Consider the following 22,331-nt stretch of genomic DNA (forward strand, 5'->3'; position numbering starts at 1 on the left):
AAAAGGTCAAACAAAAAAATCCAATATGTCATATATGGAGTAAAATGTGGACAGGGAGAAAACTAGAGATAGTAAATGTAGTGTTCCTTTGGTTCAGAAAGTATATAATGTTGAACAATACAAAAACAAGATGAAATTAAATCACGTCTTTGTGAATCATCCTAATTTTACTGACAAAGTTTATCGTGTACAGAACAAATGGTATAAACATAATATATAATAGGAGAACCATCTTATGATAGCAGTATGTCTTACTGTCTGCCCCAATGTAATCCGTTATACTACCACAAGGTGGTGCCAAAATATCATCAGATCATAAGTAGCATTGGAGTATATAAAAAACAAAAATACACCAGATAATGTCAAAAAAAAAATTATGATTGTGTGCTAATAAACATCTGTGTCTTACATGCATTCTTGCTGCACTCAAAGTTGATGATGGTCATTCTCAGGAAGCCGGAGGAGCATCTGATCCCATCTGGGTAGATCAGAGTCAGATCTCCATCTGAATAACTGAAAGTTGAAAGGGTTAAAAAAAATTAAAAAAATGTACTGGCACTGTAAGAAGTGCCGTGGATCATTTCTGGGCCATAGCCTTTTTTCTATTCTTTTTTTAAAGACAAAACTCAAATAAAAGGCAACAGCAGCCCATTAAGATGTGGCGGCCGGTAGCTTCTGTGGACTTTTTACATTTCAGTTTTAACGTACGTAAGACATATGACTAATCAACATTGGAAAAGTAAGCACAGGGATTGAATAAAGTTAGGGCTAAAATCTTCTATCAAAATATAGGTCTTTATATATTATGATATCAATATATATTACAATATAATGCATACATAAAGAGTGTACATGAAATAACCGCATCCTTTATTTTCTTATTTAATTAAGAACTTCAGGACAAAGTAACCCAATTGTTGGCAATATTTTAGTTATAATGCTTATTATTATCAATTTGATCATTTTAGTATTGTTATAGATTGATAGATTGGTGAAATCAGAGTATCGGCAGTTCAATCCCCGGCTCCGCTAGTCCATGTCGATCTGTCCTTTTAACCCCAAATTGCTCCCAGCGGGCTGTTCCTGTATGATGTATGATGTATGATGGGAAGCCGCCCACATCTCTACAGAGAACTGGCTCCATTGTGGTATCAAAGATCAACACCTGTGTTTGCATCCATGATGCTTGGTGATCAAACATATTTTAAGTTGCTGGAATTATTAACGACCGTGTTATTTGCTCAGAAAATCCACCAGTGTTTTTGTTGCTGCTGTTTGCTTTCATCGTGATGCAAATTCAAAACAATGCATCGCAGGAATCGACTCCTGGTTTTGTGTTTTTGCTGCAACCGCATTCCTTTGTTTAAACCCTGTGTCGCAGAATAACAACAACAAGTGATTCTTCAACAAAGAACTTTGTATGAACAAGTCAAACCAAAAGGTTAGCAAGGGGGCAAACAGATTAAAGAAATGTAAAAGGTGCTATACAATATAGAACATTGTTACAATAAATAAAGCAGCGGTGGGTTATGGGTTCAACATCAGCAAAGCGGCCCGATTCCTGCTTTGCATACAATTTATTTTAATTTATAAAATCTCAACTTGACGACTGCAACATAAAAACTAAGCACTCCATTGTTCCCTTGCATTAAAGCAAAACTCACTTCTGTTACTACAAAGTATTTGTGAAACCGTGATTATGTTTTCCCCAAGAGCAGTGATTGCACCATCAAAATCAAAAGGGAGCATCAGAGCTGACTGACAAGCAGAAAGCACAGACAAACTCTAAACACCGACCAGCTGACTGACTGACACACACACACACACACACACACACACACACACACACACACACACACACATTACCGTAATGTCTGGTTCTGATATCTTCCAGCCACTTTCTTCACATCGGCGGACTTCTTCACCTGGCAGGACGATACAAACTGGTATTCGCCGCATTCGTTAGTGGGGATCTCTCCACACACGTTCAGGTAGTAGACGTAGCTGTCATCCCCGTCAATGGGCCCAGAGTGTGCGTAGTACGGGTGGTCTGTAGCTACACACACAAACACAAAGCAGCATTGTAAATTGACATATTTGTCCGGTGACTGATTATTATCATCATCGTCGTCATCGTCTTACCGTAAGTACCAATGGACCATGTTGTCATATTTCTAGTAAATACGATTAATATGGGCAACAACACTGACAGCGATCAGCTTCAATTTGAAATCAGCTGCATCTGGCTTTAAACATACAAGAGACCACGTGCATGAACTCTGAGGCCGAGAGGGACATTTGTTTTGTCTTCTATTTCTAACTATGAGCTGACAAAAAAAAAAACAGGAAGGTCCGTACAGTTTACTCATGAAGCTACTTCCTCTGACTGGGATAAAAACAGCATCCCTGTGAGTCAATCATTATTGCGGGTTATATATATATATATATATATATATATATATATATATATATATATATATATATATATATATATATATGTTATTGTGGATAACACAAGAAAGAAGGAACATTTGGGCTTTAATTTACATACATAATCATCTAGCAGAATTTAGCAAGATGGGGTTTCCAGTTAGTGACTTCCATGTCTCTAGCATGGAAACACCTTCTTCTGTGCTTGTGTGTTCGCTCTTGTATCCTATAAGAACCAGTTGGAGGAATGAGGACATGATGAAAAATGTACTCACTCCCTCAAGAGGTTAAATTAAGCAAGAGGCTTGTTGCTTTTATAAAGGGTTATTATATACATGTGCTAATGTTTCATAAAATAAATAAGAAAATAAAAAATAAAAGCACAAGTAACACACTAACTGCTGACATCACAGTGGTACATCTTTCCCTTTTTTGTTTTTTTACAGTGCCAAAAACCGACGAGAGCCTAATTTCGCTCCCTTTTGGTGAATGTTTGACAATCCATCTCTGAACCGACCACAAATTCTGTTTAGCTGTCAGGCTGACCCGGATGCTTCGGGACTTGGCCCGTTGCCACGGTAATCACATCCAAATGCATCCTTGTTATTTTACTCTGACACAACTTGCCACAATCAGGTGTGAGAGAGATTGATACAGTCGGCCCACAGTGAGCCGGCCTGTACCTTTTGGTGACGCTCAATCATAATCAAAGACCGGAATGATCCGTTTTATAATTACGGTATAAAAACCTGAGGTTAGAGCATCCTATAATTAAAAACAAACTAAAAGGATGTAATTTAGTATTGTTAACAGGTATGGGGTTTTGTGACAGTCTCAGGCCAGGTGGTAGGTGGGGACCAGAGGTGTAGAGGAAGAACTACTTACAGCTCAAGGTGAGCGGCGTTAGGTCTATGGAGATGTCGTGCTGTTTGCTGGTCATTTTGCAGGTGTGGCTCTCCAGGTAGTCTCTGTGACATGCGTACTCGGTCACCCACTCCACCTCGTAGCGACAGTTCGACTCTGCTGTCATCTTAGGAGTGCTGCCCTGGGAAACCAAAGGACACGTCTCGTAAAGCGGGAACTGCGTTTTGATACCAGTATCAGAAAAGCTAATACACAAGTATTAAGATTAGTATCAGGAAAGAAGGAAAAATTGTTTCTCAACGTCTCTCGGAATAAGTTTGAAAATACAACACAAAAGGTGTGAGCACCAGATTAAAACAAATCCAGCAGACACAAGTTTGCATAGTGTGTGTGTCTGTGTGTGTGTGTGTGTGTGACCTACCGAATGTCTGCTTGACGGACAGATGAAAGTGATGGTGACGGCAGGATCGTGTTTGTTGCAGAAGTCCGGAACAGTTGAACCAGCAGCGACTTCATAGTGTAACTTCAGTCTTGAGAAGAGAGGAGACAAGAAACAAAGTCAACTTCTCACTCAATTACATTCAAAGTGTATCCTTCAGTCCAATCGGGCTTACTCCACAGATGTCTTAAGCCGTGGTTACACCCGTCTTCACAACGCAACCTTTGTGATCGAATGCGCCCTTCTAGAAACATAAGCCGTTTCTGCACATGTGTAACCTGCCTGATCGGATATATTTCGTCGTCATATTTCATTTCCTATGTATTATTTACAATGAAAGTATCCTATTATTGTTGCTGTTTACTAGAAGACATGTTTTATTGAAGAATAGCTGCTAACAAAGCTCCGCTAATTCGATGATAAACGCATGTTCCCATCAATTCTTCCCAATAGAAGGGACTCAGCTGGACTCCAGCCCCCGGTTGTCCCCCCTCTCTTTCCTTTACTCTCCTCGAGAGACAGAGAGGAACTCCCGTGTTGGAAGAAGAGGACGGAGACCCACGTATGAAACATTTTCTGGATTGTGCCGACATGATGTCCACACCTCAGAGATCCAGACTCAATGTGAGCCAGGCCACCGAGGCATGTGGCATCTGGATGATCAGATCCCAATGCGAGCAGGATCTGATCTGGGAGCGTACAGACTTGATAGTTAAATCTAAACTCATAGAAACAGAATACAAGATTTGTCCAGACAACGACCATGACAGATAGTTAGCATTCATCGAGAAGATACCTGTCGTTGGATAATAGCTCTAGCTGTGTGGTAGGAGAGCCCATGTTGTAGGAGCCCTGCGTTGTGACCAGACAGGCTGCAGAGCCCTCTGGACACGATTTGTCTGGTCGGTCTGAGACAGGAAGAGGAAGTATATGAGACAATGGGGGGAAAGGGAAGTTTGTAAGTCATAGAAAAACTCTATTGCTACTAGGAGTAGCAAAACTGTAACAATTAGAGAGTGATGTGTAAAAATGCATTCATCTATGGGCCTCTCCACCCTCCCCCTGGTACTGACTGAGACTCCGGCAGATGTTGATGTAGAAGTCGACGCTGTCGTTGCCGTCGTCCACCAGATAGCCGTCGGTCACTTTGATCAGAGGGCTGAGGTCGTGCTTCTTACCATCAGAGTCAAACGCATAGCAGGGCACCTGCACACAGAGGAGCAGTGTGTTACTGCGGTGCTGATCGTCCACAGAGGAGACCGGAGGGTTCATGGTGGAAGTCATTTATAATATCAAAAGACACTCTTGTACAATAGACATGAAAGGCCATATCAGATCTCTGTGTGGATGTTAGAATGGCATCATGGTTCTGTACTGCATTCTGCAGGTCTGTAGCATCTGACAGTATAATAATAATAATAATAATAATAATGAGTGTAATTAATGTGCCCGCATGCAATAACAATCCCCTCTAAGCTGTGATAAATCTGTCCATAACTTGGGTACAAGTCATTTTTTATATTTTTAGAAGGCTTCAATTTTTAAACGAGCCTCCAAACTATTCCATCAGATTCATGTTTTTGGATTCTTATTCATAATAACAGGTCTTTGTGTGTGTGTGTGTGTGTGTGTGTGTGTGTGTGTGTGTGTGTGTGTGTGTAGGGCGTCTGTTGCTCTTTCGAAACAGTTAATTGTGGCTTGAAAAGCAAGTTTAATTCATTTCACACATTCTCTCAATTGTTCCACGTTAAACTCATCATTAACGGCTTCATCGTGACAACATGTGTCACGTCCTCTACACTGCTGGAAACACCCTCGCAGGGGTGGGAGGGCAGCTCTTCATTTCCATTCAAGCCCGTCTGGTTTCTCAAGTATCACACCTCGACAGACACGGCAGCAGTTCCTTTCTCTCGTACACGTCAAAACATTTTATTCCACCGCATACCTCTTTGTGTGGCTTGAATTTATCTTTGTTGCAGGCGGTGAAGGTCCTCCACTCGAAGTAATGCACACACTGGGACACGGCCACAAACTCCGGGGTCCCCTGCAGCACACAAACACAAACACATGAGTAATACGGAGAGTTTCATGGCGACTAACACATTATAGTGCTGTGTAAACAGCAGCAGCATTACAACACGCCACTCGGCACTTTTTGTTTTGTGTCAGAATGTGTGTGTGTTTGGGTTACAAAATTCTTATTTATGAATTTGGAGCTCCCTGAATCTATTGTTTGCTTAGCATTGACAAAACGAAAAGGACGAAGTTGTATATTAAAAACCCTACAGTTTTACATAGCAGTGTAAGTGAAGGAGACTGCAAGCAAGTAAACATGGATGAAAAAAGAAAGAAAGAAAAGATTTGAAAATGTCAGGCTTTTTGGCTTTGCAAATGACTTATGAGGCAGGACATTATTCATGCGTTTGAGACCTTATGAAAACACATGTGCTTTTCTGTTGTCAAAAAAACTAAATGAAAGTTGCATGTCGCATTATGTGTACTGCTAAAAGAAAAAAGACAAAACACATAATATCAATATCTTGCGGGAGACAAGGAGTCGCATTGAGCAAAGAGACCACAGTGGCCACACTTGTTCAAGTCGATTAAGGAATTGTATATTTAGTAAATATTCTACACATAGAGCAAACAATAGATTTGTGTCTGTGAGTGTCAAAAAAATAACGAAAGCAATGAACTGTGCACTGCTGAGGCGGAGTATTATCACAGATAACTTCTTCTTCTTCTCAGCATTAGATGACTTTGTAAAAAAAAGTCTAAAAATAAGCCACTTTCATTTCTCCACTTCACACTTGATGAACAGACAATATATACTGTGGTCGTCTTCTTCCATACGGCGCCTTGTGACTCGACACAGGAAACGACGCGTGTTAAATGTCAACCCACCTCTCAGCCCCCCCTGAAACCGCAGACACGCAACACTATTGACTCAAAGGAGCAGAACTACAGAGCAGCTGACTGTCACTGTCACACATTATTTGCCCTCACAGGTTCTCTTCCGTTCGTGACAGCTGGGAGCAGAAAGCTGCTTCTGGCATCTGTCAATAAAAGTCATTGTAGCTTTCTTAGATTCGTCTGAGTGAAAGAAAAGTGAATGCTCAAAAACATCCGGGAGGGGTTTTATTCTTCGCCTCAGTCAGCTATAATGTGCTTAATACAAATAACTGATTAAAAACAGCAAAGCACATTAACATTTCCTCAATATTGCACAACAATGTCGGTGCATGTTGATGGTGGAACTTTATACTCGAGCCAAGTTTATTATCTTGCGCTTTTGTAGCATGTTCAAAGCATCATGACAATAAACTGCATCTACAACTAAAAAAACTCAAAAACAGGCAAAACTTCCATTGATGAAACCGGATTACACATGACACATGCAGTCCATCCTTATTTCTGATCAAGTCATAGAGTCTGTCATAGTGGCACATCTCCAAATTTGCATTTGAAAGCAATTTAATTATTTGTATTTGTATATATATTTATGTTTTCCTGCCAGACCGTAACCATTTGGATTCCCGGTGTGTGGTTTATTCCGTGTATCCAAAGAACGCCACCAATCTTATTGTCATTAATAATAATAATTGCCACTGAGTGAGGACTTAAGGGGCTAGCTCGAGGGCTACTCAACAGAGGTAATGAGCAGAGGGCGAGTGCTGCTCTTTCACTTTCTCCAGTGGATAAGCCAGAACACAACTCCGGGAAAAGCACAAATCATCCCGATAAAAGAAGCTAAACACCTCCTTGTGTGAGTGCAGGTCTCACCATGGTTTTCCCACACTGGAAGCTGATGCTGGTCTGAATGCTGTTGCTGCTCCCCGGACATTTTTCGGTGCCGTTGTAATCCAGCACCGTGCCAGACAGCGTCTGCAGCGACAGCTCACCTGCACATTCAAAGACAAGACGAACAATCAGTCAATTACGCACCAGCAGGCCTTTAGTTTCGATAATAGATGTGTAGAAAATATCAAACATGTCACACGTTAACTTTTTATTAAATACATTTTCTTTGCAATTATTGCAACACAAAAGGGTGGAAAGACTGACTTTAGTCATAAGACGGAGAGGTGGTGGACAAGATACATGAACGTGTGTGACAATTGTAGCTTCATTTCTTCTCCAAACTTCTTGTCTTTTTGGTGTATGCTTTGCCACCCATAGAGGACCACACACAGATTGTGTACATAGAGACTTCCTGCACCTAACTGTTGTTGTTTTTGCTATAAAAATAGTATAATAACATTTATCTAATGATATTTTAAGAATAAAAAAAAAAGAAAAAGGCCCAAACACATGTATATGTATGTTACTGAAGCAGACAGTCTGGCAGAATAATGGCTTCACCCACCAACCTCTACTGACCCGCGCACGACTTGAACCTCTGTGGCAAGACATCCCGACTCTGCTGCCAGTACAGCAATTTATCATTGAGATAGAACCAGACAGCAGTGGGAAAAGTGCTGCATGCAAAGAACGTGAGGGGCGGTTAAATAAACTCACAGCAGAAACTACTGGGATGTCTGTAAAATGTGTTACCAAACGTAAACCTCAAATTTGTCTCCGCTGCGCCGCTGACGATTGGCAAAAAACGCCAATGAGCTCAGTTTTCTTACTTCCTGCCGGTCATTTAGCGGCCAGACATTTCGCCTGAAGAGAAACCAATTTGGATTCGGAGAGGCATTAGAACTACAGATTTGCTTTTGTAATGAGCTGCGCGAGTGTATCGGCCCGTGTCTAATTGATGACCTCATTCTCGTCCTCGTGTGCACATTTCAAGTGTCCCTGTTGAGTTTTAAATGTTTCAAAGAAATACGAAAGCTCTCGTGTGTTTTAGAACTTGCATGAGTCAGTCTAAGGGAAACTTTCATGAGCTTTTGAAGTGTGTGTGTGTGTGTGTGTGTGTGTTCCCACTGATATGGCTGGACTGCTATCACAAAGGATGAAGGAATGTAACTGAACAACACGGTGACCTACTAACACCAACTGTATGCAGGGCCGAAGCACTGCTCGTGTCCTGTGATACTGACTTGTAGTTATCATCAGACAGATTTATGACTAAGATAAGGAGCAGAGAACGCATGGTTTCACTGGAGTTTCTTTGGCATTTAGAGTAGATAAAGTTGAAACAATTACTCGATTAATTCACAAATGTAATCTGCACCTTTTTAGTTTTTTTTGACGGAGAAATAAAAAGATGAATCCTTTCAGTCAAGTAACACGGAGGAGAGGGGGAAAAAGCGATTAACTGTGAGAATGTGAGACCTTCCTTTATCTCATGTGAGAGTTAATTGATTCTCTCTTTTGGACTGTTGCTCTGACAAAACAAGAAACTTGAAGACATCACATTGGACTTTGTGATGGACTATTGTCTGAAACCACAAACTTTGTACGGGCACTTTTCAATCCAATACAGGTTCGGGGAGAGTTTGTTCCTCAAAAGACTTTGATTTTGGGGAAGCAGAAAAACCCATACATGTCGAAGTGTGAGAATCAACCATGTGTGGTTTCTGAGTCAAGGCAGCAGGAATAAAGTCATAAGCAGAGAGAGAGAGAGAGAGAGAGAGAGAGAGAGAGAGAGAGAGAGAGAGAGAGAGAGAGAGAGAGAGAGAGAGAGAGAGAGAGCGGGAGCGGGAGCGAGAGAGCAAAGCATGACATTCGTGTCTATTTGTGTTTGAGAGTGTTTATGCTCGATGATGTTCTCCTTTGTCATGTGATAAGTCAACTGGCATGACTAAACTGCAACTCATCTGAGCACACTGTTCTTGCCATGGTGTCACTTTTCCTGTGTGATCTTCCTCTTGGAATACAACTAAAGTCTGGTGAGGACATTTGCATGAAATAAGCAGGGAAATAAATAAAATACACCCTACAACAAAGGCACGAGTCGTCAGTCTCAGAAAACAAAGAGTCGCGGATGGCTCGCTGAGAGCTATTAGACACCGATTTGTAACCGGGGAAAGGTCACGACCTCAGACTGCAGGACAAGTCGTTGTTGTGGGTCTCTGAAATAACTCCGTCTGGCAGCCTGTCGTCTCTGGAAAAGGTCAGGGGCAAAACTCAAAGACAGTGACGCAACTGAAATTGCGAAACAGCCCCAAATAATCACAGCAATCCGGAGTCAAGTAATCTTTAGGAGTTTGATATTAACAGGAGCTAATGTGACATGAGCATATGGTCGAACGCAATTACTCAGCATGAACTGTGAGATTGTGCCACCACTTCTGCAACAAAAGCCCAGATTCTGATTATTGGGAAAGTTTCAGATTTAAAACCCACGTGAAAAGGACATTCAGTGAAATGATAATTGGGGAAAAGACAGATTCTTCGACACATTTAAATAAAACGCCGGAGTCCGAAGTTACTCCACGCAGGTTTGTCATGAGCGTACAAACTCGCTTGGCTTGCCTTCTCACCTTTACTCCTTATAAACACCCTTATAACAAGCTACATGAAAACACGCTGTGCCTAATTCTTTATGTAAGTGATGTAGGTCATAAACTGTGTGGTAACGATTACAATTTCTGCAAGAAAAGCACAGATCGTGACCACTGGGAAAGCACAGTTTCAGATTTAAAACATGCAAAGGACAAAAACAAGAATTGGGGAGGCATCCAAGAGAAGTATGGACAGTGCAGAAAAGAAAGAAAATATGTTTTGTATTTCTGACCGTCCTCTAATTCACTCATCAAATAGTTTTTTCCCTAAAAAAACATCTCAGAGGGCATCCCACGTGTCAGCCGATGAATGATAATGGAAGCAGCTCATTGCTCCCCTGGGCAAACCAAACCTTTAATTTGTGGTTTTCAAAAGCTGTGGGGCGCTTCCCCCATGGGGCTCATTGCTCGGGGGAGTGAAAGGGGGAGTGGAGGGCATGTGACCCAGGTGTGGGAATCTGTGGCGCAGTCCCAAAGTTGAATGAATCCGATTGATGAGGAAACAACAAACAAGAGGGATTTCATTGTGACAACCAAAATAGAGAGGACCGAAATAGAGAGGAGAAGAACTACAAAAATCATAAAATCAGATCAGTTAAAACCTGAAGTAGCGGGTTTGAGTTCTTTTTAGACTGACTCAGCACTGCAGCTCTAAAAGTGAAAGGAAAACATTAAGTTTGTGATCTTAATAATGTTCTTTATAACATTTTAGTTAATAAGTTCCAACAGCAACTAACAGTTATTTTCATTATCGATTTGTAATTAGTCACCCCATCACAAGTTGATGGAGTGACTGTGTCTTTGTTTTTCCACAATTCAAATTTAGAATACATTTTAATGATATAAAAAAACTAAGAAGCAGTGATTTCTCACATTTAAGACGTATAAAAACGTAAACAATGAATTATTAACTAATTGATTCCGCTCGACTAATTTCCCCAATATGATTACATTCAAATTGGTTTACAGGGAGGCAGGGGCTGAATCGTTTATCTGCTTCCAAACAGAGGCACGGCAGCCACTGCCTTAAATTAGGTTTCATCAATTCACACCAGCGTGATTAAATAGAGGGCCGTCTGTTTACTGAAGGTCAGGTCTGAACGCTCCCACAGTGACACACAATGTTAACGCAAACACCACAATGTAACCACCACTGAACAGGTAGCAGTACTGCAACAGAAATTGGACGCCAATTAAAACAATAATCCTTAGAACTAGTTTGACCCCGATCCTTAATTACTACATTAACATTTACACTACTTAAAATAATAATCATTCGAAAATTTGGCCCAGATCTTTAATTACTAAGTTAACAGATTTTATATTTACAATTATTAATATAATACTCATTAGTTCAACCATGCAGCCAAGTTACTGATTGAGTAAAACTGTGTTCAGATAAATAAAGTTAATGTAAATAACAAAGACAGGGTAGCTTCTGCAGGACGAGCAGTGATGCAGACTCGGCGTCATCAGTGCAGATATCAGATCTGCTAATGTACTCATAGAGCATCCCTTCACTTTGCATCTAGAAAACCCCTCAGCGCTCATGTCAGCATTAGGAATTAGATTATTACATGTTTTATGATGCTTACCAGTCACTAAGTAAACAAACTTAGTGGCACTTCCTGTCCTAGAAGTACAATAGACACATGCTTACAATAACTAACCTCACAATAGCTGAGCACTGTTTACGGGCTGACATAACTCACAGGTTAAACCATGCGTCACACAGAACTTGCCAAAAGGAAGATTAATCTGCAACTATTTTGGTAATAGAATAAGCAAAAATGTTTGGTGGTTCCAGGTTCGCAAGTCGAATGCTTTATAGTTGTAAACTCAAGATGTTCAGGCTTTGGACTGTTGGTCAGACAACTGCTTGGCCTATGCAAAAAAATAACACGCATTTTTTCATTATGTAGAAAACAAAAAATTATCGATTTACCTTCTTCCAAGCAGTCAGGAAAAACTATTAAAGTTTAAAAACTAGAACACTTTACAATTGAGTTAACACTCCTGATCACAGACCTGATGCTACCAACATTAGCACCCCGGATCTGTACAATGACAATAAAGGTTTTTTTAGTTACAGTTTTCCTATATCTAGTAAGCCAGATCGTTCTAATCAAATGTCCTACTTCACAGAGAAACAGACTAGATGGCATGTACGTGGCCAAAACACCACCACAATTATATATATAAAAACACAACAGCCCGTGAAATGTAGATGTGTTCCTGCAGTGTCACATGGGACAAGCTCCTTTGTTACTCGTAAACATTTTAACAGAGCAGTATAAAGTGGCTGAGTGCCATATCGGTCGGTCTAAAGGACCGTAAAGGCAAGGTCCAACATGTTCACCACAGAGCCCACCTCATGCATCCTGCACTAAAACACCGCGGGATACAAGGCTGCAGTAGGTTGTTATTTTATTCCCTTCCATGGCTCGACTGAAAACAAAAGGTGATCTTGCCTTTGAAAATCGGGAATGCTCTTCCTGTAGACCCTCGATCTTCAGTCTCTGCTCAACGTAGTCGTACAGGCCTTTTGTGTCGCCATGTGCTTTCTAGAGTTTGTCCAGGACTAATCCCACAATGTGTCCAGCAAACTGCATAATATTTTTTGGTGGCCAGTTGTGGCTGCTTGTTCATTTCATTTTGCCAAATTTAGAGGTCTGCTTCCAAAGAACTTCAGCCTCTCAGCCAAGAAAAGCACACTGGCTTGCATACTGCAGAAATGCAATATTTGTGCATACTGGATTTGACAAGCTATATTTTCAGACATACTAAATCTTTTCGTGGCATACTAAATAGTATAGGAGTACTGCAACACACAGTAAGTCTCACTCTTGAATTTGAAGATGCCCCTATTCCCTCTAACTCATGGCCAATACCAGGTATGCTACCTCAGATACTTCACTGTCATAGGTAGCACAATGGCTCAGGCTCCAAGATGTCCAAGCTGACAACATTCGCACCGACACCCTTGAAATAAAAATATTTCCTACCACAATACGCCCCCCCCCCCACACACACACACACACAATACGCCTACGCTTCCCCCCCCCACACACACACACACACACACACACACACAAAAATCTTCATGTTTAGCTTCTTTATTATGTTTATCCATTGACCCAGGAGACTGCCATGACTCCACAACACCTAGCTAATACAGCAAGATATGTCTTCTGCAACTGTGCAAGCCTCACTGTGTCCCAGTGTACACCGTCAGTGGGTTTTACTCACCGACAGACTGGTCAGCTTTGGTGGCGAGGTTCTTGGCGCAGACAGCGGTCCCGGGGCCACAGCTGGTCGATGGTGACGACTCACAGAGCTTTAGCGTGTAGCTCACGTTATTGTCCTGGTCAATAGCCTCCCATTTATAACTGAAACACGGGGAATACAAGAAATTAAGTGAAGGAGAATGAAGGAAAAACATTTAGGCAATGCACACACTTATACCAGGCACACATTAGGCCTCTGCCCTGCAGCACCTGATCAATGTCGATCTAAAGACTAAGTATTGCATAATTATTTTTTAAATAATAAATGAATTGTTTAGTCTTAACATTTTTATTTATATATATATATATATATATATATATATATATATATATATAATTATTTTTTTAAAGCAAAAAATGACCAAATGATCTCGTTCCGGGTTCTGTGTTGGGTGGATTTGCTGTTTTTCTTTGTCTCGTGTATATTATTATAAACTGAATATATTAGGATTCAGAAAGCTGATCGAAATAAAATCAAACAAGCAATCTGAAGACGTCACCTTGGGCTTAAGGACATTGTGAAGTTGTCCATTACTTCCAATACTACTGACATTTTGGAAAGAAAACTATTCATTGGTTAAACGGTAACAAAAAAATAGTGTTAGCTGGAGCTCTTGTGTGTGTTACATATCTGTCTTTTGTGTATTTTTGTTTGTTGTTTATCCGTTGCTCCCAGGAGTCATTTCCCCCATTTCCTTCAGTACTTGCTCTGAAACGAATTTACAAAATGTTTTCCCACGACTAATTTCTCTTGTTTGTTTTGAGTGTCGAGTTTAAAAAAGTAAAACAAAATCAAATAAATAAGCAGCTCAAACGCCTCTTAGTGAATTCGCTATAGTTATTGCATAGACACAATAGCATTGAATTACCCCCCAATGAACTACTGTATTCTTAAGACCAAAACAAGGAAATGACATCCAGGCAGCCTGACGTCACAGGTTAGCGGCCAGCAGCCTTCGTGCTGTGTCAACATTTGAACAGCAGCAGCCCGAGCAGAGCGCCAGTGGAGGAGGACAACAGCCTGCAGTCCTTATTTAAACCGTGAAATAACTCGCGTCACATACTGGAGCCTCTCTCTCTCTCTTTCTCCCTCTCTTGTTCCGCCTGCTTTGAAGAGAAACTGTAACAAACTGTAACAGTTAACGTTAGCTAGCTACTTTTCAGCAGCGTAAGCTATCTGGCTGCTTTAGCACGAGACAATTTGAGTTTTGAGCTCATTTGCTTCAACAGTAAGTTGGCCGTTTAAAACTTATCAAGCAGCACGTTTTTTTTAACCTACAAAAACAGCTGTTATTTGGCACGTTGGCTATCTTACGCCACAGAAAGAGGTCGCTAAATGTAAGATTTTAAAAGTTGATGTTGTAACTGAACTGAAGAGCCGGCTGGTTGTTTTTATGAGCCACATTTAACGGGAGACGTTGAAAACCGGATGCAAATAAATCACTCACGGATACATTTTCTGAATTAAACTCGGCTTGACAAAAGGGGCTACGACGCGTTCACCGTATTGCGTTTCGTTTCTAGCTGCAGTGTTTTAGTCGGAGGTGTGTGATTGTTAGCTATGCATATAACGTTACCTGCAGAGGTCCCGGTACCACGGGCTGCTGCCGTCCTCCTCCGCTCTGGACCGGACCGAAAAATATCCCAGACATGCCACCAACCAAAGGACCAGCTTTAGGGGCGAGAAACGACTAGATGTACACATAAATAACATGTTTACGGCGGTGGATAGCAGTCTGTGGAGCCTAAGACGACATGATACGGCAATCTGTCTGCTGTGGAGCAAATCAGTAGGAAGTGAATGCACCACATGACAGGACATCACATGACTCTCGTGATGCTGAGTGATGCCGCCTTCAAGGTCTGTGGGTGAAACTGGTCCTCTGAATCAGAATCACGTTTAGTGCGAACTAGGTTTGCGCCATACAGTTTCTGGGTTTTACATACAAGCAGTGGTGCATGGGACATGTACTGAAATTGACTTTGCAATGTAAATTGCAAAGTCAATTTAAAATGTTAAATTCATAAGAAATATTAAGCCTGTGTAAATAGTTGTAGAAAGTCCTCTCTGGTTCTGACAAAAAAGTCAGCAAATACACTGATTATGTCTTCAGTGTCAATATCAAACCCCCACAGCACATAGCCCTCATGACCAAATAAAATGAATGATTTTTTAAAAATGATGAACGTACATTACACTGGGCCAATCAATCGGACAAGTAATTTTCAGAAGCAAATATGACAAATATTCTGATTCCACCACAGATCGGACAAAAACTAGACCCCCTAAAACCCCCCAACAGGTTTGGGAGGCCGTTCTCTCATTCTGGAAACCTCTGATCTAATCAACCACACTATTGATTTACATTTAGGAAAATGTAGGCGTCCAGTGTTTTGGGGGGATCGAAACGTCAGGATTGTTCGGCCTCTGCTGCAAATAGTTGGACGGTTTATTATAAAGCTCTGTCTCTATCTCCAAACTTTATGGAAGTGCCCTTCTAATTCACAGGGGTGCTGGTGACTGTGGCTTAGAAATGCAGAGCAGGTCGCCTGTTAATCACAGGATTAGCAGTGCAAATCACCTACTCGAAGTGTACAAGACCTTACCCCTGATGTAAAATTCAGGGAAGTATTACTTTCTTTCTCTTTATAATATACAATTCTAATATATTAGTAATGTCAATTCAAGTAAGAACAAGACATCAAGTCATATAATCTGGGGGCCATCACATGGGCAGTTTATATAAGTATAAATGATATGTAATCATAATACACCATCTAAAGATGAGGCATTTTCTATTATATAAAATGTCTTCCGTCTTCATGGCACCTGAATGCAGCATTATTGATGACGAGACCGAGCGCCATTCAGGTGTTTCCCATTTAAAGGAAGAGGTATGCTGCGTTTCCAGTACTGTGTATATTACAGTATGTTCATTAATACCTGAATGCAGCATTCCATAACCATTAATATAACATAGTCAGTTATAATTTAATTAGTAGAGTTTGTGAAGAGTCAGTCCTCAGTTTGGGAGATTCTGCTTCCTGTACGAACCACCACGGGGCAAAAATACACAATCATTCTCATGGCGCTCTCAGGTGTCGCATTGCGCCCTCTAGTGGCCATGATGGACCACAACAACACCTCTCACTGAGCGCTTCGCCTATTCAAGTCTCAGTGTTAGATATTTAGCTATTTTCTTCTCAGTTAAATTCTGAGTTGCTGAAAAATCTTTAATCCTCTATTCATTCTTAACTCCGGACATGTTTGCTTTTCCAATGTTCTTCTTTATATTCGTTAATAAAAAAGAAAGAACATAGTAAAACGGCTCCTCAAGTTTGGATGCAATTATATAATAATGGGGTGAGAGGAAATAGACAAAGTTCCCAATCAAATCTTGGGGATAGTGCAGTTACATGGGCAGCCTCTTAGACCACCACAACTTCCCTACTGGGGCATCCATTTTTGACCATTGACCATATATGGGCTTTCACCACCCACGACTTTCTCACAACAAGAGCATGAGAAAAATATATATATATATATTTTGATAATTTAGGAATGCATAAAGCAAGTTTATTAAAAATTAAAAATGCAACATTATGCCAGAAAGTGCTCTTAGGTAATTCCTTTAATCTCTTCTAGAGCTGTGTCTGGCACCGGTGTATGCACCCTGCGACAGACATGATGTGCAATCTCTAAAACGCCAATATAACAGCCTGTAACATGGACCATTATAACAGCCTGTAACATGGACCATTATAACAGCCTGTAACATGGACCAATATAACAGCCTGTAACATGGACCATTATAACAGCCTGTAACATGGACCAATATAACAGCCTGTAACATGGACCATTATAACAGCCTTTAACATGGACCAATATAACAGCCTGTACAATGGACCAATATAACAGCCTGTACCATGGACCAATATAACAGCCTGTAAAAATTGACCAATATTACACAACTGTAACATGGACCAATATTACACGCCTGTAACATGAACCAATATAACAGCCTGTAACATGGACCAATATTACACGTCTGTAACATGGACCAATATAACAGCCTGTACCATGGACCAATATTACACGTCTGTAACATGGACCAATATTACACGCCTGTAACATGGACCAATATAACAGCCTGTACCATGGACCAATATTACACGTCTGTAACATGGACCAATATTACACGCCTGTAACATGGACCAATATAACAGCCTGTACCATGGACCAATATTACACGTCTGTAACATGGACCAATATAACAGCCTGTAACATTGACCAATATTACACGCCTGTAACATGGACCAATATAACAGCCTGTACCATGGACCAATATTACACGTCTGTAACATGGACCAATATAACAGCCTGTAACATTGACCAATATAACAGCCTGTAACATGGACCAATATAACAGCCTGTACCATGGACCGATATTACACGTCTGTAACATGGACCAATATTACATGCCTGTAACATGGACCAATATAACAGCCTGTACCATGGACCAATATAACAGCCTGTAACATGGACCATTATAACAGCTTGTAACATGGACCAATATAACAGCCTGTACCATGGACCAAAAATGTTTCTTTACTTTTACACACTGTTTTAAGCATCTATAACATATAATAATGACAAATACTTGCCAAATTTGGAAAGATACATCTCTCCTTAAAAAAAGGGCAAAATAATTTACACAAACGGACATTTTCTGACACATTTATTGATTAAAAAAAAGCTGTCAGCATTACAGCTCCAGAAGGGTATAGGTTCACAATTTTCATGTCAATCCTTCTTCTGTGCAAATAAATGATTACACAATTTATTTAAAGCTAATATGTGGCTTCCACAGTGTTAGTTAGCCAAATAAAGTCTTCCAAACTTAGTCTTTGAGTGTCTCCAGAGTGGGAGTGGGGGGATGGAGGGAGACCACTGCTCTGAAACACTTGGGGTGGCTTAATTGTCATGTACACCTGTATGTTTATGACAATTGGTACCTTTACCTTTACCGGTCTACTTCAGACTGAGGAGGGCTCATATCGGGGTTCTCTTCAGGACTGACTTTGGTTTTTAGCCCAATTGTGAATCAATCCTGAACACCTGCACCCAATAAAATAGAAGCACGACAACAGAACGAAAGAGCCCAGTATAACGACCAACACCTGTCCAGTCCAGTCTGGAGCTCATAATCAGTGTGAAGTGATCACACCTGCTCAGCAAGCCGGCTGGCGATCACGTCTCCTCAAGATAAGGGCCGGCCCGAGGCGTTTGGTGTCCACTGCTCCTGTCTTTGTTGAGGTCCTGCTTCACGATGTGGTTTCTGGTTTTCGGCTGCACGGTGACAGGTACGAACTGAAGCTTTCAAACTATTTATTGTGCTCAGCCGTGATTATCTGATAATCGTATGCTCCTTTTCTCCATGCAGCTGTTGGTGGTGTGCCTGTTCATCCATCCCAGGAGGCTACTGGTAACGCAACAGGTTTGTATTCACTAGACTGATGTGCACTTTATTTATTTTTTGTACACTAATCTACAAATATTTGGGGAATTCCCTGACTTTTTTTCTTTTCAATAGATAATGTCACTTTTCTGCTTAATGTGACGACGCCAGCCAAGTCTTGTATGTTTTACTCACAATGTACAAAATAAATCAACATTAAATTACCAGGATTTCACTACTTTATAAGTGAAGCTTTCAAACTATTTTATTTATTTTTTTCCTCAGTTGTCTCTTTAAATCACACCCAGAATGGGACTGGTCCTGAGGCAGGTTGGTGCCATATATTAAAAAAAATCTTTATGTTATTTTTATAAAGGACATGATTTTAAATTATCAGATTTCTGCAGGTACAGAGACTTCAATGTTTGAGCCACAGCAGACCAGTGCAGAAGGTAAACATAAAGTATGACCTTCCCTGGAAGGTAAAATAATATGTTAAATATGTACTTTTAAAGAAGCAACCGTTTTCATAGAGTGGCTTTTTTTTTTTTTCATTGTCATAGAACTTGAAGAAGATGAAAGTGTCCGAGAGGGAGATATTTTGATTCTGGTAAGATGGAGAATTTAGGCATATCTCCAGCATGAGGGGAAATGCACTTGATGATATTATCCTCAATATTAGCATTAATGCACTAGAACCTGAGTTGTGTGAAACTAGTAATTTCACACAAGTCTTAACTTCCAGGAGGACAGGAACGCTGTGCAGACCCTGTGGCTGGAAGCCAACATGCCGTACACCATCAGTGAAGAGCTGGGTGGGTTTTTGTTGCTCTGATGTGTCTGACCATTAAGAGTGCAGATCACAGAACTGCTTTTTTTTTAAAAATGCTTTAATTGTTTCACTCAACAGCTAACCGAAAGGTTGACATCCTCGCTGCCTTCAAGATGATATCGGATGTCTCCTGCATTCACTTCACACCCCACACCACAGAGTTCAACTACCTCAACATCAAAGATGGCAAAGGGTGAGATGTTTTTTTTCAGAGGGTTGGTTCATCCATATCGCAAAGCATATTTTGTCTTTCCAGTATTAAGCCAGGCCGATATTTATATATTATATTTGCCCTTTTAAAATGAATATCTGTATTCATAAATATTTCATAGGAACTCCAATTGCAAAAGTCATTCACAGAAGGCATATCACTTCAATGTTGTAATGGTAAAACAACTCTGGTATAGAAGAAATAAAGTTAAGCTCCCTGATTTGTAGGTTGTTTTATGATCAATAAAATCTTAAAACTAATTTGTACTGCAAGGAGGTTTCAATGGATTGTCACATCTCTTAGACCCTGTTTGAAGCCCAAGTTGTGTTTCTCTTCTTCCCCAAAGACAAGTCTGTTTGAATTATCCCTTTAATATCTATTCTTATACACTTGTTTTCTTAAACCTGGTTTTACTTTGCTATCTTTGGAAAGCTCTTTGTATCTTGGAGTTCTGAAAAGTGCTCAATACAAAGCAGTGTCCCTGTTGCTCCATAATGTTTTTTTTATATAGACTACTCTTCAGTAGTAAATGCTAGTATAGAGCCACTAACACTATGTTATGGTGTCAATGAGGACACTATTCATGGCAAGATGCTGCTGAATGTTATCACTTAAAATCGCCTCCCTTATGTTGAGGTGGACATTAGCAGGTAGATCACGTCCTACAAACAGAGGCATATGGTTTGGTGAGAAGTTAACTTTTAATGTGTATAGTGGTGCTCGACTGAAGAAGCTTAAACCAAAACTGGGCCTTTTTGTTGGTGGTACTGTAACTCTACTCTTGCCCCGCCGCCTTCTGTTTCTCCCTCCAGCTGCGCCTCCTTCGTCGGTTGTCGAGGAGGAGCCCAGCCGCTGTATTACGGCAGCAAGTGTAAAGTGGGGAACCTCTGCCATGAGATCATTCATGCTCTGGGGCTGCACCATGAACACACCCGCGAGGACCGGGACCAGCACGTCACGGTGCAGTGGGAGAGCATCAAGCCAGGTGGGACTCGTCATTTAATGCAATGCCCTCTTTGAGACTCACGCAGGCACCAAAGTGTCTGTGCGTTCTGCAGACACCCTTATTCCGTTTATTTTTATTTGGTTAAAGGCTTCACAAGCTTCTTTAATGAGAATATTTTTTTAAAAGTGCTTTTAAATTTAGAAGATTGGCATGACACCTTTGGACAAGCTTTTGTATTCTCAACGTGACTGCAAAAAACCAAATGAATGTGCTGCTGTTTTAAAGGGAAAAAAGGGAACTTCAAGGTGCAACATGGAGACACTCAGAACTTGCCGTATGACGTTGACTCTATAATGCACTATGGACCGTAAGTCATTTATTTGGACCGTTCTAATCATGGTCACAGTAGCTCAGTCATCTACATGATGTTGGCTTGTATTTTTTTTGATAATTTAAAATCTGGTTGCTTTGGATATAATTTAACAGCAAGTCGGGGTGAACAAGATTACTTTTTTGCAGGTATTTCTTCAGTCAAGATCGGAGTAAGACTCTGGTACCCAAGCAGGCTGGGTCGAACATGGGTCAGAGAAAACGCCTCAGCGATCTGGATGTCAAGAGACTGAACAAACTCTACCATTGTGGTAACTGCTTCACTACACTGTCGTGTCATAGCTGTTCAGTGTCGGTCATAGCAGGCGGGTAGTCTTCCAACAATACAGAGACGCTCTTCCTTTAGGACTGGTCTTTTAACTGTGTATAATTTCATTTTTCTTATGCTGTTTATGCTCCCAGTGTGAAAAGTGCTATGAATATTTTTTTTCTTTCAGATGAGAGGACGTAACTGTGAGCTGCATTGGCTGACCTGCATTTATTGTGAAATTTTAATAAAATCACTAAAAACCTGCCGTTGCCATTTCTAGCATACTGTAGCTGCAGGATTAAATGGCATCACGTTAGACCCGATGGTTCTGGACCAGGGTTGCAAAATTCTGGGAATATTCAAAGTTGGAGGCCCCGGGGAAGACCGAGGACACGCTGGAGGGATTATATCTCCCGGCTGGCCTTGGAACGCCTCGGGATCCCCCAGAATGAGCTAGAAAGTGTTGCGGGTGAGAGGGAAGCCTGGGTCGGCCTGCTGAACCTGCTGCCGACGTGACCCGACCCCGGATAAGCGGGTGATAATGGATGGATGGAAACTTTCCACGGGAATTAACAGGAATAAACTGAAAATGTTGGTAATTAACTGTATTTACCTTGTCATGAGCAGACATGCATGCAAACATTTATAATACAACTTTTAAAATTGACATTTTGTGAGTAGAACTTTATTCTTTCATCGAACAACAAAAACATGAACGTTGACTAAAGGTGTATTCCCTATGATCACCAACCCACTTTTTCTTTAGTGTTT

General features: G+C 40.8%; 2 protein-coding genes across 3 annotated transcripts in view; one reads left to right on the top strand and one right to left on the bottom strand.

Annotated features, from left to right (window-relative positions):
• The window catches only part of igf2r (insulin-like growth factor 2 receptor), a 38,150-nt gene extending 22,846 nt beyond the window's left edge, over window positions 1-15,304 (bottom strand). The window contains exons 1-10 of one of the 2 annotated variants that reach the window (XM_034527328.1): window positions 15,050-15,304; window positions 13,435-13,574; window positions 7,517-7,635; window positions 5,679-5,777; window positions 4,807-4,939; window positions 4,530-4,641; window positions 3,716-3,824; window positions 3,316-3,475; window positions 1,867-2,056; window positions 410-513 (exon numbers count right to left, since the gene is read on the bottom strand). In XM_034527328.1, the coding sequence (XP_034383219.1) occupies window positions 410-513; window positions 1,867-2,056; window positions 3,316-3,475; window positions 3,716-3,824; window positions 4,530-4,641; window positions 4,807-4,939; window positions 5,679-5,777; window positions 7,517-7,635; window positions 13,435-13,574; window positions 15,050-15,294 (1,411 nt within the window). In that variant the 5' untranslated portion in view covers window positions 15,295-15,304. Of the gene's footprint in view, window positions 1-409; window positions 514-1,866; window positions 2,057-2,142; window positions 2,274-3,315; window positions 3,476-3,715; window positions 3,825-4,529; window positions 4,642-4,806; window positions 4,940-5,678; window positions 5,778-7,516; window positions 7,636-13,434; window positions 13,575-15,049 lie in introns of those variants that run through there. The other variant, XM_034527329.1, reaches the window with a different exon arrangement.
• Window positions 15,305-18,056: 2,752 nt separating this feature from the next.
• LOC117727200 (low choriolytic enzyme-like) lies at window positions 18,057-21,930 on the top strand. The gene is made up of 12 exons (XM_034527333.1): window positions 18,057-18,836; window positions 18,917-18,970; window positions 19,067-19,111; window positions 19,217-19,261; window positions 19,339-19,383; window positions 19,495-19,541; window positions 19,677-19,746; window positions 19,842-19,956; window positions 20,787-20,959; window positions 21,206-21,287; window positions 21,440-21,561; window positions 21,748-21,930. The coding sequence occupies exons 1-12, from the start codon at window positions 18,803-18,805 to the stop codon at window positions 21,759-21,761; spliced, it is 846 nt and encodes a 281-aa protein (XP_034383224.1). The 5' UTR covers window positions 18,057-18,802; the 3' UTR covers window positions 21,762-21,930.
• The last annotated feature ends 401 nt before the right edge of the window (window positions 21,931-22,331 follow it).

The sequence above is a fragment of the Cyclopterus lumpus genome, chromosome 24 (assembly GCF_009769545.1).
Source record: "Cyclopterus lumpus isolate fCycLum1 chromosome 24, fCycLum1.pri, whole genome shotgun sequence".
NCBI classification, from domain to species: domain Eukaryota; kingdom Metazoa; phylum Chordata; class Actinopteri; order Perciformes; family Cyclopteridae; genus Cyclopterus; species Cyclopterus lumpus.